Source organism: Drosophila pseudoobscura, chromosome 4 (assembly GCF_009870125.1).
Source record: "Drosophila pseudoobscura strain MV-25-SWS-2005 chromosome 4, UCI_Dpse_MV25, whole genome shotgun sequence".
NCBI lineage: Eukaryota > Metazoa > Arthropoda > Insecta > Diptera > Drosophilidae > Drosophila > Drosophila pseudoobscura.
In genome coordinates, this window is record NC_046681.1 from 22,488,345 (window position 1) to 22,504,153 (window position 15,809).

General features: G+C 48.2%; 2 protein-coding genes across 2 annotated transcripts in view; both read left to right on the plus strand.

Annotated features, from left to right (window-relative positions):
• Positions 1-258: 258 nt before the first annotated feature.
• LOC4817320 (protein naked cuticle) overlaps positions 259-15,809 on the plus strand; it is a 55,763-nt gene continuing 40,212 nt past the window's right edge. The window contains exons 1-5 of the mRNA XM_033379492.1: positions 259-1,736; positions 7,130-8,414; positions 11,246-11,344; positions 11,640-11,766; positions 11,883-11,979. Of these exons, the coding sequence (XP_033235383.1) occupies positions 984-1,736; positions 7,130-8,414; positions 11,246-11,344; positions 11,640-11,766; positions 11,883-11,979 (2,361 nt within the window). The 5' untranslated portion in view covers positions 259-983. The remainder of the gene's footprint in view (positions 1,737-7,129; positions 8,415-11,245; positions 11,345-11,639; positions 11,767-11,882; positions 11,980-15,809) is intronic.
• Positions 2,233-3,159, plus strand: LOC4817140 (caltractin). The gene has a single exon (XM_001356619.4). It carries the CDS (start codon positions 2,416-2,418, stop codon positions 2,956-2,958), a length of 543 nt encoding a protein of 180 aa, XP_001356655.1. The 5' UTR covers positions 2,233-2,415; the 3' UTR covers positions 2,959-3,159.

The window sequence follows — 15,809 nt, forward strand, 5'->3', positions numbered from 1 at the left end:
TGATTGATGTACTTACATGCTTTCCCATTAGAAGATACACTTTGTTTCTTGTCTTTGGCTTGCTTTGGGAATTTGCGCCTTGGTAAATAAGTAAATAACTCACACCCTAATTTATTACAGCCTCCCTCTCTGGGGAGCAAACAATGAAATCAATTTAGAATAGACTTTTCAACACACACACACATATCGCCTAAGCCTAATCTCCCACTCTCTCTCTCTCTCTCTCTCTGTGTCTCTTTGCAGTTATTATAGAACAAACAACCAGAAGGAGGAGGAGGAGGAGCAGCAGCAGCACCAGCAGGATCGACTAAGCCAAGTCTATTAACAGGGCAAACAAGACTCTCATCTGGAAGTGGGAGGGGGGAAAAAAACACCACCCTCGAATGGGAATGTGAGACGTGAAAGCTGGCAATGAGGCGACATCGATGCCAGGAGCAGGAGCAGCAGCAGGAGCAGCTGAAGAGGAGGCTGCCAGGAACCGAATCGAAACAGTTAGCCGGCAAATCGGATTGCGAATCTGCTGTATTGACATAAGGAAATCGTTAGCCGGCTTAGGCCCTGCCCCACCCCCATGCCGGGACCCACAAAGTGGAGCCGAAATTTAAAATTAAAAATATTGCAGGAAAGCGAAGGGCAGAAGGAGGAGTCGGTGGAAATCAAAGACGGCACACAAAGTGATATGCTAATGCGTCGGATTTAGAGAGAGACAGAGACAGAGACGGTGAGAGCGACAGCGACGGGTCGAGTGTTGGGGCATGAATATTTCATGAGGCCAAAGCCGAGCGAGAGACGACACAAAACGAGACGAGAGACAAGCCAAGAGCCAGCCCCAAGTGATGACAATAAGCTGTGACATGGCGGCAAGTCGCTAGAGAGACAAGCTCAGAGCCAGAGCGAGAGCCAGAGCCAGAGCCAGCGCCAGAGCAGAGTGAGAATCGGAGAAAGAGTAAGAGACGACAACACTTTCCTTGCCGCTGCAAGACATGACAGAACTAAGACGAGCTAATGGCCTGGACGCCTCCGTTCCGCGGCTCCACAAGCAGCTCTCGGTGCGGGGAGGGGGCCCGCATCCCCATCCCCATCCCCTGCTGCACTCGCTGGCGGATCACGGCTGCAACCTGAGCAGTGGCGGCAACAGTGCGGCAAGCACCACGAGCAGCAGCACGGCCACGGCCACCACAGCCCTGGGAGGCGGAGGTGCCAGCAGTGGCGGCGGTGGAGGAGGCTTAGGAGGCCTGGGAAGCACTCAGCGCAGTGTGGAGTTCGATGAGCATGATATCTTCTATGTGTCGCCATCGAAGCGAAAAGGGGCTGACGGAGGAGTCCCTGCCAATGGCTCTCTGGTGGCGCCACCCGGCAGCGGCAGCAACAGCAATCACAATGTGGTTACCTTCTCAAATTTTGTGAGCGAACAGCGGGTGACGCCTGCCTCCTCCCATCGCGGATCGCTGAAGCGCAGCAAGGGACGCAGCAATCAGTCGCTGTGCAGCTGCGATGCCGGCGACGAGGCACAGCTCCAGCTGCAGCCGGATGCCGCCGCAAGGCCGCTCTTCGAGTACAGTCTGGAGCGGCGCCGGAAGACCCACACATACTCGTGCGAGCAGAACGCACAGATACTCATGAGACTGGAGCGCGAGCGTAATCGTAAATTATCGCTGACTTTACCCGGATCCGCCATCGAAATGGGAATGGGAATGGGCGCGGGCACGGCAACCGGAGCATTGGTGGACCTGCAGGTGAGTGTTCTCCTCCCCATCCCACTTTATGTAATTGTAATCATGAGCATCCACGTGGCACGTGGCGCGTGCCTGCAACAGGCAGGCAAATGGGATAAGCAAACAGTTCGCGGCACGTAGAGCGAACACTCACGCACAGAGGTGCCCGCGACTGACACCTGCCACCGCTTGCCGCATGCCACTTGCCACCTTGACAGCTAGCTTTTTGCGGGTAACAGTTCTCCGGGTTCGGGTCTTTGGGGGATCTACAACTACGTAAAGGCAGGAGCGATGGAGGGTTCAAGTTTCTCTTCAATTCTGATTGCTGTTTAAAGTAGATATATATCGTCTTGATCTGTAGTTCGATGATATGGGGTCTCCCAGATGGTGCTCCTAGGAAAGTTTCCCAGATCTCTCAAACGAAAAACGATCCTAATCGAGGTTTTTGTTCATTCGATAACTTTTTTCAATCGAGTAGGTTTTTGTGCTGGAACCGACCGATAGTTGAGGAAAACATTCGTATTTTCCCAGTCGAGCTGTGATCGTGCTTACGTTCACAACAAAAACTCGGAGAAAACTTTTTTTCGGTAAAAAAGATTTTTCCGAAACTGATTTTTGTAAAATTTTCCAAAATAACATTAGCAACGACAAATCGATAATAGAATTTTCAGAAAAGATTAGGAATTAGGATTTGATTGAAATGGATAGCGTTGTGTCGACCGCGACACTGATGCAGTCGACGGCATCGTTGTCCAAGGGCAAGAAAGCGAAGAAGGTCCGTCTGCCGACCTTCGATCTATCGCTGGAACAGAAGAAGGACATTAAGAAGGCCTTCGATCTGTTCGATACCGAATGCACCGGCTTTATCGAGGTCAAAGAGCTGCGTGTGGCCATCCGTGCCCTGGGCTTTGAGCCGAAGAAGGAGGAAATCAAGAGCATGATGGATGAGATCGACAAGGACAAGACGGGTCTAATTGCGTTCAATGATTTCCTGTATCTAATGCGTCGCAAGATGGCCGAGAAGGACACCATGGAGGATATGCTGAAGGCTTTTGCCTTCTTCGATGACGATCGCACCAATCGCTGCACTTTTGACAATCTGAAGCGTGTGGCCAAGGAGCTCGGCGAGGACCTCAACGATGAGGAGTTGCAGGAGATGATCGACGAGGCCAACACCAGTGGCGACGGCGAGGTGACTCGCGAGGAGTTCCTCGCATTCACCAAGAAAACCCATCTGATCTAGTTACTCTTTATGGAATTCTATATTGCTTTGCGTTTGGGGAAACGACGTTGTTAATGGATACACAATTGATTTACACATCATTTCGAGTCGCACACTTCGGACATCATCGACAGTCGACACTCTGATGACACCATATACTGTGTTGCTCTTGAGGAAGTTTGGATATGCTTCGGTTAAATAAAGCAAAGCAATATATATGCACGGAGTGTTGCCTTTCTTGAGCCCCATTCCAATCAGACGGCAACATTTATCACAATTAACACGGTGCACCCCGTGCAATTACAAAAATGACAACCCCACACGCCCCCCACCCACTCGTCACTCCCCTCTCAGATCTGGGTGTGTGCCACATTTCGTTGTGGGTTCCTCTTTTTTCCTGGTCCCTTTTTCTGGGAGGTCTCCGTCATGCATAACAAATCTCTTTGACACATTTGATGTATGCCTTTCCATGGGGAAAGGGTCTCCTGCCTGCTGCCTGGCCCACTTTCAGTCGAGTTTGTTGCAGCAAATTGTGGCTGCAATTTGGTGGCATACGTGGGTGCTCTGTGCAGCAGCAGGAAAGGAGTGCTGCGGCTCATCCTCTCTGTTTCTGTAGCTGTCTCTCCAGTAGCAACGTTTTTGAGTTTTTATTTACGCTATGCGTTACATTTAGCTCCATTTAGTTGTTAGACTGCCTCCCAAAGACACTCGCCAGTCGGGCTTTAAATTTATCAACTTCTTTGCTGGATTGATGGCCATAGATGGATGGGTGACTGGAGTACACTGAGAGAGATTCCATTGGAACTTCTTCAGAAAAGCCCAGTATTACTACCCAACACATCAATCTAATAAGTTCTGCCGATAAAACACCACTCATAAAGTCCTGGACAGACCCCTGGACAGTGGCATATAAATCTTCACACTCGCAGTTTTTATGGAGCAACTTTTACAGCTGCAATAATTAGAAACTTTGCTTCGTTTTGTCCGCCATCAGATGGTTTTTAAAGCTCCTTGCCCATCGCCCTTGCCCATCGGAAATGCCCGAAATGGCCATTGATAAAGTCGTAAAGTTAAGAGCCTGATGGATAATTACAAATTGGCAGGAATCCCAGAGCAGGGGGATACAAAACTAAAACAAACTTGAGTATTTATAAAAGTTTTTGCTTATTGCTTTTGCCAAATCGATTAAATGCGATTGTGTGTGTGTACTGGATGTCTGGATGTCTGGAAGGGCAAGGACCAGCCAGGGACACGGAGAACTTTGGGGCTAAAATATAACCAACACTCAATTTTACGAACATTTAACTAAATACCCGGGACTCTGTGAGTCCCGGACTCGACTCGACTCGACTCGAGATGTTCGTAAAAAAGTTTCTCGCAAACTACAAAACTGCCATAACTCAACATTACACACACACACACACACACACACACACACACACACACAAAAGGGTGCCCCTAGATCGCTCCCTCTATGGCATATTTCGTGGCGATGCAGAAATTTTTGTGTAACTGTAGCAAGAAAGTCGAGGCGGGTAGGAGCTGGTGCCTGCTGCCTGGTCCCTCCTCACGCATATAGACACATAAATTATGGTAAAAAATTGCACAAAATTGCAGCAAAGTAGACGAAAAATTATTATAAAATGTGCATTATGAAATTTAAAACGAGACAAAGAGCCAAAGCATAATTCAAAAAGGGTAAAGCCAAGAGATGAAGGCTAGAAGATGCCTGCAGAAGGGCTGATGAGGAGGAAGAGAGGGGACGATGAGAAGCTGAACCCAAAGGGAAGAAGGATAGCTAGTTGGGTTGAATCATTAGATACTCTGAAAGAGCTAATATTTGCATGGAAGAACAGAAATATCTTTAAGAACCACATCTAGTCAGGGGCTTGGAATCTATCTGATATTTTTCCAGTTTTTGCTAGAACTCCCTCCCTTTTGCCAGGCAAAATTCTTCTTGAAATCATACTACCCTTCAGCAAAGAGTATAAATGGCGTACTAGATGACAGAATAAGAGAAAGCTGGGAGTAGAAAAAAAGGAGCAAAAAAAATCTCCATGAAAAAATGAAACTCCTCTAAACTGAAGGGAAAACCCCGGCTAAAAGTCGCATAGAAAAGAAAAACTAAAGCGATATATCAAGCAATTTAATGCTCAAAAACGCAACGAGAGATGCGGTTAACCACGAGTCCTGCTGCTGTCCCCTCCCGCCCATCCGCCACCATTCAGTGCCACTTGCAACTCTGCCACATAAACATGGCGTCAAATTTGCGGCATACACGCCAAATAACCATATACTGTTGCATGCTTTTCGGCTGCACTGTGGCCCACAGAATTTATTCCACATATATGTAAGGGGAGGGGGAAGGGCGAAGGGGAATGGGAACTTTGCTCCAGTGCGCGTTTAATTAGTGAGTGATTTGCAGTCACAGCAGCTGTAAGAGAGAGAGGAAAGCTTAAAGGGGATGAATGGAAGAATAGGAGTCGCTGGAGGAGACGCTGGAGGAGTGCCTTCCTTCCCTTTGAGCTGAAAGAAGGAGTGGCCTGGGTGGAGGAGCAGTATCTGGGCTGGCAATTTGCAGGGATATATTTATACTGTTTAAGTTCTCGTTAAATCCTTTGATAAGCATCAAGCTTAAGAACGTTTATTTAAGAGTATAAGGAACTTGAGGTTTCGGCTGCCCTTTGAGCCACCTAAACGAATGGACATCAAAGGGCTTTAATCACCGATAGAAAGAGATGAGAAAAATTTGCGGAAGGGCTGCAGAGTAAAACAATAAATCTATCAACAAGTACCAACCACATTTCCCTCAAGTTTTCTTCCAGTTTGGGCCACAATGTGATTTTTAATCTATTCCAGGAGCTAAGAATAAATTTCCAATAATATTTTTAAGGAAAAAAGCCTGCGATTCGAGGCATGTTTTGACCTATTCCACTTATAAATCATTAATTGGATATCTTTGATCCCATAAAAATTACGAAAACAAAAACATTTCGAAATAATTAACCTTACCGCTCTCCCCTCCCCCCACCCCCCTGCCAACCACCAAAATCACAACAGCAACAACAACAATGTGAAAAATGAGGGGAAAAATAAGAAAAACCGAAATACGAAAACTGTTGAGAAAATTGGCTGGACTTAAAATATGCAGCACACGCCGCCGCTAAATATTTGCATAAATTATTTAGAGCTGGCGACAGGCTGGGCGCAAGAAAAGAATTACCAAATGAAAATATGAAAATTTCAATTTCCACTTAAGCAGCGGACAGACAGGAGGCGGACAGGACATGGACAGGACATGGACAGGGACATGGCCAGGGACTCAGGGGCTCTGCGACAAGACAGAGTAAATAAAAAATAATCAAGAAGAAAGTACAAAAAATGGAGACACAGACAACAACAATAACGTTGGATGGCGTTCCATAAAGCAATCAAAATTCAAAGGAAATTTTTATTAATGGCAATGCAGACGCATAAAAATACACACACAGAGAAAGAAAAGAAAAGTGCCAGGAAAAACCTGGGGTGGGTGGGGGGGTGGTAGAGGCAAATCAATGCAAATGTATTTCCCGTAACTGAAATTCAATTTCAAATCCCAGAGCGTGCTTTTGCGAGATGCCCCTGCTCCTGTTCCTGGCCCTCCCCCAGGAGGAGTGGAGTGGTGCTTCGAATGATTATGATGATGATGATGCCGATGCCGATGCTGACCGTAGCAAATTCAATTAGGGAGACCATGACGATGCGCACTTCGAGGAGAGACCTGGAGCTCCTGCCAAGTGGAAATCGAGAGAAATTTCGGGGGGTGGCTAAACCTTTTTCTTGGCCTTTTTTCGCACACGCCCATCGTGGGTGAGGGGAGGATGTGTCTGCCTCGGTGTCTATGGTATAATTAAATTTTATGTAGCCAGGGGCCAGGACACAGGACACAGCACTTCTTGTGTGACTAGTAAATCGCCTTCTTATGAATATTTTGGGGCAACATTTTACGGGAGGGGGGCTGGGGCCTTTTCAATGGACTTGGAGTCTGGGAATATTCAACATTCTCCCAGTGAACACTCTTTGTGCTTACATCCGCCGGAAGGTGGTCATATCTATTGATTTAATGCGATTTCCCCTTTTGTCAGCAGCCTGAATACTCACTTCCTTTCTCCGTATCTCTCTCTCACTCTCTCTCTCTTTCTCCCTTCGGCAGTGCGACACGCCCAGCTTGTCGGATGTGGACATCATACCGCCCGTGCCGCCGCCGCCTGCCATGAAGCGCAATGGCAGCATGCGGAGCCTCAGACTCTTGCAACATCTGCAGCAGCAGCAGCAGCAGCAGCAGTTGACCTTCTCGGGCAGCCACAACAACAATCTGGCTCAATTGTGCAGCAGCGATCTGTTGCAGGAGTGCACCAAATCCGCACTGGACGAGTGCACGGCCACACTGCTCCAGTGCACCACCACCAGCACCGCCAATCAGAGCAGCAGCAACAGCAACAGCAACAGCAGCAGTAGTCATTGCAACAACAATAATAATGCGAAGCCAGATATCTGCCACACGCATAGCCACAGTCACGGCCACAATCATAGTCACAATCAGAGCCAGGCCCAGAGCCAGAGCCAGAGTCTGAGCAAGCCGCAAAGCAAACATGCCCCGAACCCGCCATTTGCTGCCCACGAGGAGGATGAGATTTTCACGCCCCACTCGAAGAAATCGGATCCGAGTCTGTGCTTCCTGCCACCAGCCACGGCTGCAGCCGGAAACGGAAGTGCTGCCTCGAAATACAACACCATCGGACCGAGCAGCGATTATGCCCGACACCTGGCCCACTACAGTCGCTACCTGCAGAAGCAGCACCAGCAGCAGCAGCTGGCCCACTTCCAGCAGCAGCGTTGCCGCTGCTTCTCCCAGTCGCTGCTCAACTTCCCCCAGCAGCAGCAGCAGCAACAGCAGCAGCAGGGGGCCCAGCAGCAGCAGCAGCAGCAGCACACATTGCCACTGCAACAGCAGCCGGCCATCTTTCACACGAGCAGCATGGACTGGACATTGCCAATTAATAGTCGCAGCTTTGGCAATTTGGTCAACATCGAAGGCAGTGCCATCGGCGGTGGCTGCCGAGTGCCGTATCAGAAAATGCCGCCACACCAGGGAGCCGGCAGCGGTGGGGCCTTGGCCGCGTCCACCTTCACCATGACATCGTTCGACAGCGACATCGGAATCGGAATCGGAATCGGACATGGGCTCAAAGAACGCGAGTCGCAGACATCGCTGCACCAGCAGGCACAGCCGCACACCCATCCCCATCCGCATCCGCACTCGCACTCGCATCCGCATCATTATCATGCACACCATGCGGTCGTGGGTGGCTCGGGCTCCGGCTCCGTCACGCCACAAAAGCATCACCAGCTGCACTCGAGCGTCACGAGCATCATGCCATGGAAACACCGACAGTGTCCCAGTCGCGGTTCCTCCAGCTCGGGAACGAATTCATTCCGTAAGTATTCGGGGAGGGCCAGTGGGGATTTTGGGGGATTTTAAATGGTGGATTATTATACCCAGTAGCTGTCGAAGGAAGAGGGTATATTCGTTGCTGGTAGATGGTATGTGCAAGGCAGAAAGTCCTTCAATTAGACCATATCCTTCGGTTCTTTATCCGTATACCGAATTGGAGATTCCTCTATAGCTTACGAGTTTAATGTATTCCACTCATGAATAGATCTTAAGATATCCGTTTCACCTACGAATGTGCAATGTAAAAAAGTCATAGCTTCCACAATTCAGAGGATAAATGCTTCAAATTTCATAGAATCGTTTATAACATATTTGTTAACTTATTTACCAACTTTCATCAAAATTGTATTATTTTTTCGGTTTTTTTTTTTAAACTAGAGAATCTTTGCAGTCGTAATTATCTTTTTTCCCCTCCCTTAAAAGTTTTTTCTCCCATTTCAAAGAGACTTCCTAAAAAGGGAAATCCTTTTGAGTACAAGGCATCTGCCAGTCGCTATAGCACTCTTAACTTGTTCTGTAATCCTTACTCCGTGATCTTCAAAACTTTTTCAATCCGAAAATCGCCGTTGCACTTGTGACCTTTTCCCCCCGTTCAAATACGCATTCGGAAAAGAGCTTTATGACAATTCTCTGTACAAAGTACATAGCTCTCCCTCTCTGTCTCCCTCTCTGTCTCTCTTTCTCTATCTCTAATTCTGAACTGTTGGGTAGTGCTGGCCAGACATCGACATGGCATTGCACTTAATATTCCGCTACCCGTTTGTGCACCGTGTGGCACGCCCCCTTGGGGGGCAATTCCATTTAGTCGTTAGCCGTTTGATTGCGCTTCGTGTAACATGGCTGCTAAATGTTAAACGTTGCCAATGCCCGCGTGACTTTGGTCTCATCATCAGAGCAGAGGCAGAGGCAGAGGCAGAAGCAGCAACGTTTTCGTTGTCGCTGTCGCTGTTGGTGTCCTCCTCCTCATCACCAGCAGCAGCAGCAGCATCATCATCGTCATCCAGCTACCATCTGATTCCCATCCTCGTCATGTCTCCCTGGCAACTGCAGCAATTCGTTAGCAGTCAAAAACTGCGTAACTGTGGACGATGTCCTCTCCTGTCCTGTCCTGTCCCGTCCTGTCCTGTCCCCTTAAATTTATGCAAATCGTTGCAGGAGCCAGCAGGAGCTGGTTCTCCGGTTCCCTGGTTCTCCGTCTATGACTATGGCTTTTCCTCGTTAGGTTTGCACTTGCTTATCGGTAATTCACTTTGGACTCACTCGCACAAGTGCCGGCCACTGTAATCAAATGGATACATCGCATCGCTCTCCGCTTTCCACACAGAGCTGCTACTCCTCCACATCCTCCTGCTCCTCCCCTGGCCATGCCTCTGGCTAGTTTTTCGCCTCAGTTGACTTATTTGCTTAGCTTCAGTTTCAGCTGCAGCTGAAGCTCCTACTCCTGCTTCCTCTACTCCTCCTGCTGCTGTTCCTGTCTCCCTGTCTTTGTGCCACTTTATCAATCGGTTTTAGTTGCACAATCAAATTTGGTTTGCAATTAGAAATTACTACCAGCTTGTCATTGATATCCACATAAGTGAAATCATATAATGAGATTTGCATTGGTTCCGACGATGGGCTTTGTCCTCCCAAAGGAGGAGGAGGAGGAGCAGAGCACTCGAACAATGTAATAAGCCCTTCGATCTAATGCCCGTATGTGCTCATTTGTGACTGTATTCAGATTCCGACTCAGATTCAGTCAAGTTGAAGTGTAATAAGAAATAATCTTCACATCCTATAATGAGTGTCTGTCGCTGTGCGGCATGCAACTTGTGCGTTGCTAAGCCTGCTTAAGAGATGGCATTGAAGACGAATGCAAGGCATTCCATACTCTATATTCCTGTGCAGGACCAAGTCCTCTATCTATAAAGCCAGCTATCCCGAGACCCCTGCCTTGGATATATCTTAGTTACTCGACAGTCTTCAGTGGACTGCTTTAGTCTATCAATCAGCAGTTTTATCAAGTACTTTTACCTACTTCTTGTGAGCCAATTAAATTCCACCACAAGCCATCTTTAGCCAACCAAAAACCAAAAACCTTTCTTGCATTACAAAGTATCGCCCCGGGCTGCAGTCCTCTTTGCAACCAGCTAATTTCCTCCACATACTCGCACGAGTATGGTCATGCTTGATCGAAGCTTATTTACTGCACTCCAGTCTCCAATCCTTGGAATGGAATTCGAGACCGTCTTGATTCCCTCGCTCTCCCTTTGATTCCCCATTTTGTAAGCCAAAACCAACTCGGCAGCAATTCAATTTTAAACGTTTAACTAACCATATTTCCTTATTATCGTTTCTTTTTTGCTGCTGCTCCTCCGATGATGGGAACACACCGCAACTTGATGTCGATGTTGCCTCTGGTCTTCTTTGCTTTCCTGATGCCCTGCACGACGGTCGTGCAACCATTACGATGGTTGTTGCTGCTGCTGCTGTTGCTGCTCCTGCTGCTATTGTTGCTGTAATCAATGCCACTGTCACGGCAATTTGCACACACACAAAATGCAACACAAACCAACGAACAATGATGATGATGATGATGATGACGATGACGACGACGACGACTACGACGACGATGCTACAAACGACTTGGCATTGAACTGCCAATAACAACTACAACAATGGATTGGGATGTGGATGTGGAACCCTTGGTCATCATGAATGCTGATGCCGCCTCCTATGTGTCCCATGGGTCGTATGGCTGCTCCTATTCCTCCTGGCGCCTGGCTCCTGTCTCCTTTCTCCTATCTCGTGTCTCCTGTCTCCTACTGTGCTCAGGATTCGATGCGGCCAAGCATTGGCTGGCTGTGAGCTCCATACTCTTGATAATTGGGGCTGCCAGTGTGGCCGTGCCGCTGGCCCTACGTGTGGCAGCAAGTGAGTATCCAAAACCCAGAGAGACAGACAGAGGCAGAGGCAGAGGCGACCTATGGAGACTCTCCATGGACAATAAATCAATTACCATAACGCATACGACACGTTGCCTCGCACACACTATCTTTGAGTCGATTTGCGAGTGCCAGTGCCAGTGCCAGTGCGAGTGCGAGTGTGTGCGAGAGTGGGTGTCCATTGTGCTAATGCGCCTCTAACTTAGTTAGAAGCTGTTGCTGCTGCTGATGCCGCTCCTGCCAGTAAACCATCTCACATATTCCATCTTCCCATCGCCCTGTAGGTGCACCCTTTGAGGAACGCCTACGCGTGGCCGTTCAGCTGCTGGATCAAGTGCCTTTAATCGATGGCCATAACGATTTACCCTGGAATATCCGCAAGTTCCTGCACAACAAACTCAACGACTTTAAGTGAGTATCCTTCCAATGCCATCCCCACCAGGGACGGAGGAGTGGGGGCAAAAATGCAATTAATTTTTAATACCAATTTGTGTTATTATCCCTGGCCCTGCCCCCTCCATCCACAGTTTCGATGAGGATTTGCGCAATGTAATGCCCTGGGGTCGTAGCCACTGGAGTCACACGGACCTCACGCGACTGAAGAAGGGACGCATATCAGCACAGGTAAGCGAGCGATGGCCAAAGGCTGCCCAGTCACGCCCAGCACTCCACTGACCTCAGACCGCCAACCTCTATCCACTATCCACTCTCACTTGAAATTATTATTGCACGTAACTTAAACTGAACTGGGCAGGTGGCAAGATACCCTAGCTTTTCAGTGGGGTATGGTGGTTTTTAGAAGGGGAATTTGAGGCAAAACAATTCTTGCAGATGGTCTTGGAAGAGCTTCGAAAACTGAGCATTTCGAGACTGTCTTTCAATGTCATTCTATGCCACCAAAGAGCATGCCATCTTCAGTGCTTCTTCACTCGATTAAGGAAGCTTCCTTAATATTTCATCCGGCTGGCAAGTGGTTGTCCAGGCAACAGGCGACTTTTGCTTTTGAGTCTGCGGAACAAGGCAAGAAAAATATTAATTATGGGCCACTCCAAAGATATGGATGCTCCTCTATCTTCCTGCTGGTGGTCCTGGTCCAGGCCTTGGATGCGGCTGATGGCTAAGACGATGATGAGGTTCTTAATTATTTTTTGCCAGGCAACCTGGGGCCCGGGAAGTGGTCGGAATATCCACTCGATGTCCTTATTGATTCGTTCCCGGCTCGATTTCAAGAGAGAGGACGAAATTTTTAAGCTTTCCTTTAAGTGGATCAAATAGAAGCCTCTGATTGGCAGTCATGCCAAATCGTTTAACTAATTGGAAATGGATATTAGACATTGTAATTGACGGGCAGCCATGCAGCCAGGTAGCCAGGCGGCCAAGGAATTGGAATGCATTGGAAGATTAATGAAGGAAACTGCCCGGAAAATACAGAAACTGGAACGTGGAAAAGTCGGAACGATTAACCAGAGCCAAAGTTCATAAATCAATGGAGGGGGGGGGTGGGGAACCGAAAACCACTTGAATACTTCAAATTGTCCAGGGAATTTGCGCAGCTTTCCCGTTCGTTTTCCATTTCCCCAGTCGAACCGCAAAGACGATTTTTCACGTTCGCCGCGAAAGAGAAATGGCTGAGGAAAAGCGAAAGGAATGGCGGAGCATTCCAGCCATAATGAGAATTAACTTTTCCAATGCATTTTCCACGTGCCACGCCTCCTGGCCATAAATTCCGCTTGCATTTTTGTTTGCGCTGAATGCTGAAAGAGGGCTAACAGGTAATTGCAGTTGGCCAACTCTCACTCGCAACTTGCCAGCACTGGCAGCCGCAATTTAAAATCATGCAGCACTCAATTTAATTACGCAACCGAATGGCTCCACAGTCCCTGCCCTGCCTCCTGCCTGCATGACTCTTGTAATCACAGGAAGAGCAAGTGGCGCAGTGCCACAGTGCCACATTGCCGCACAGGGGCAGAGCAGAGCCAGGCAGGGCAGGGCGACTCTGCCTGCTGCCAGGACCTTTGGTGGCTTTTATGGAGCACTAAATGTGATGCTTATTAAAACTTAACACTTCCAAACAGCCGCGATATGTTCCCAGTTGATGGCGCACCGCACCAGCCACTCTCCCCCCAGAGCCTGCCTCTTGAGACAGGAAACTTGCAGCCACCCCCCCGACACCACTTCTGGGCGGTGCAGTGGCAAACTTCTTGATGCTCAGGTTCGATGAGCGTGGCAAGTTATAGAGGCAATTTCTGGTTTCTTCGGTTTGCTAATTGAACTTGTTGACGAGGCGGAGGCTTCCTTCTTCTACTCACTTAACCCTGTCGACAGCCGGCACTCACTGCCGTGTGCAAAATATTGTGCAACTTTCACGGAAGTTAATTGCCACCGAGTGAGGCATGCATGGGGCTGTCAAGTGTGTGCTTCCGGGTGTTTTGGTACCCATTAATTTCAAACACCAACAGAGGTGTGTGTGCCACGAAGGGGTTTTCAAGGGCGTTTATTAGGATAGGTCCTTGAGAAGTAGGGAGCTACTTCAGTTACAGCAATTGGACCATGAATATTGCTTCTTTAAGAACAGTTTCCATACTCTTGCAGGTATGATATGGTATCCGCTGGCATAATTAAATCTTAAGGCATACGTTTTTTGATCCTCGTAAATGTATCAATGATTCATTCGTATTGGTTCATAAAATAACTGAAAAAGGACTGAAAAAGGCTTCAAAAATGAGTACGGTAAATAGGAAATATCGGTTATATATACCTACGGCTGTTCTTCTTGGGGTTTGGTTGGTAAATATTACTAGCCTACAAGGTCAAGCCTCTTAAGAGCCGTGTGGATCGTGAGAGACAGCCCAGATAGCAGTAACAGTGCGATGTAAGCGGAAGCGACCAGAGGCTGTTAACGGACAGTCAACATCGGCTGTTAACGGAGAGTAACCACAGGCTGTAAGCGGGAGCGGCCACGGGCTGTTAACGGAGAGAACTAACAGCATACTAACAGAGAGCGCTAAAAGGCTGTTAACGGAGAGCGGTAACGGACAGGATGTTAACCTGGTGTATTAACAGCGCTACTGATCTGTGTGAGCTACTGCCCTGAACAGCTGAAAATGACTACCTCTGTATCCTTTCCACGGTACGCGACACTTCTATCCCTCAAAGGAAAGCTCTTCATCTCCTGGAGGGACCTCACTAAGCCGCAATCTGCATAGTTTTTATTGCTTTGGCTTAATGTGTTGCACAACTCCGATTCGAGTGGAGAGAAGTTTGCCGACACTCAATGCTCAGCAAACAAGTTAACTCAATAAACTTGGTCTCCACTGAAAACCGGCAACGACAACCGGCAACAAAAACGGGCAGGAGAACAACGTGGCAACTAACTAGTTGACAACATGTTTCAACAATTGTTGCCCGAAATGCCAAACGTGCAGCGAATGCGCCTTGGAACTGAAGACAAAAAAAAACCCAAGAAAAACAGAGACAAAAATGCCGAGAGCCTACCGGGAGGAGTATTCTCTATAGAGTGAGGAAAAAGGAAAGCCGTTTAATAGACAAGCTGGAAAATCACGTAAATACCATAAAGCAGTCGAAATCTTGTAGAATGGCAACATTTTTTAGGCATTCCCCCAGAAGCCAACATCTGTGCCTGAGGAAAGCCCTGGGTTAGACCCTGATGAGCATATCGTAGAGAATGTGGTGGGATGGGGGGGGGTCAGTGTGTTCAGGTAGCAGGTAGCAGCAATGTTGGAGCATCATGAAACACCCAAAAAGTTGGCTACTGTTTTTGGGTCCAGGACACGGAAACGTCGTGTTACGGTTGTCCGGCTGCATGGCTGGCTGCATTCTGCCTTTTCTCTGCCTTTTCGGGGCACGGAACACACATAGCCAGCCTAATGGAAAGTGCACACACACACAAACACACACACACATAGGCAGACAGTGGGTAGATGCCAAGGACGAAGGAGATGAGGCGGGCAGGCAGTGTGTAGGAGTGTAGGAAGCTACAACGAAGAACGGACGGGACGGGACGGAACGAACAGCGACTGGCACAGAGCGGATGTGACCGCAACGAACAGTCGTCGACGAGAACGAGAACGACGACGTTTCTGGCTGTAATCTGGGCCAGGACATGCAGGACACGGCGGACATGGCTGCATGTCCCCCGTGATACCCTTCCAAAGGGGCCTGCTCAGAGGTTGAAATGTGTTCATAATTAGCTTCAAAAATGGAAGAACCTTAAAATGGAAGTTTCCTTTAAAAGGATTCTTTGATAACTTTCCCAAAAGTGTTCCAGAAGAGTATTTCCCCATTCGACTCGAGCCTACTTTTCGTGCCGCCTTTTGTTGCTCTGCTGCAATGCTTATCTTGTTGCAACGTTGGCTGGAAATTTATATTTACTTTTAAAAAGTATTTAGTGTTGGGTTAGACAACAGACACAAGAGCGGAAGTACCCGTTGAAT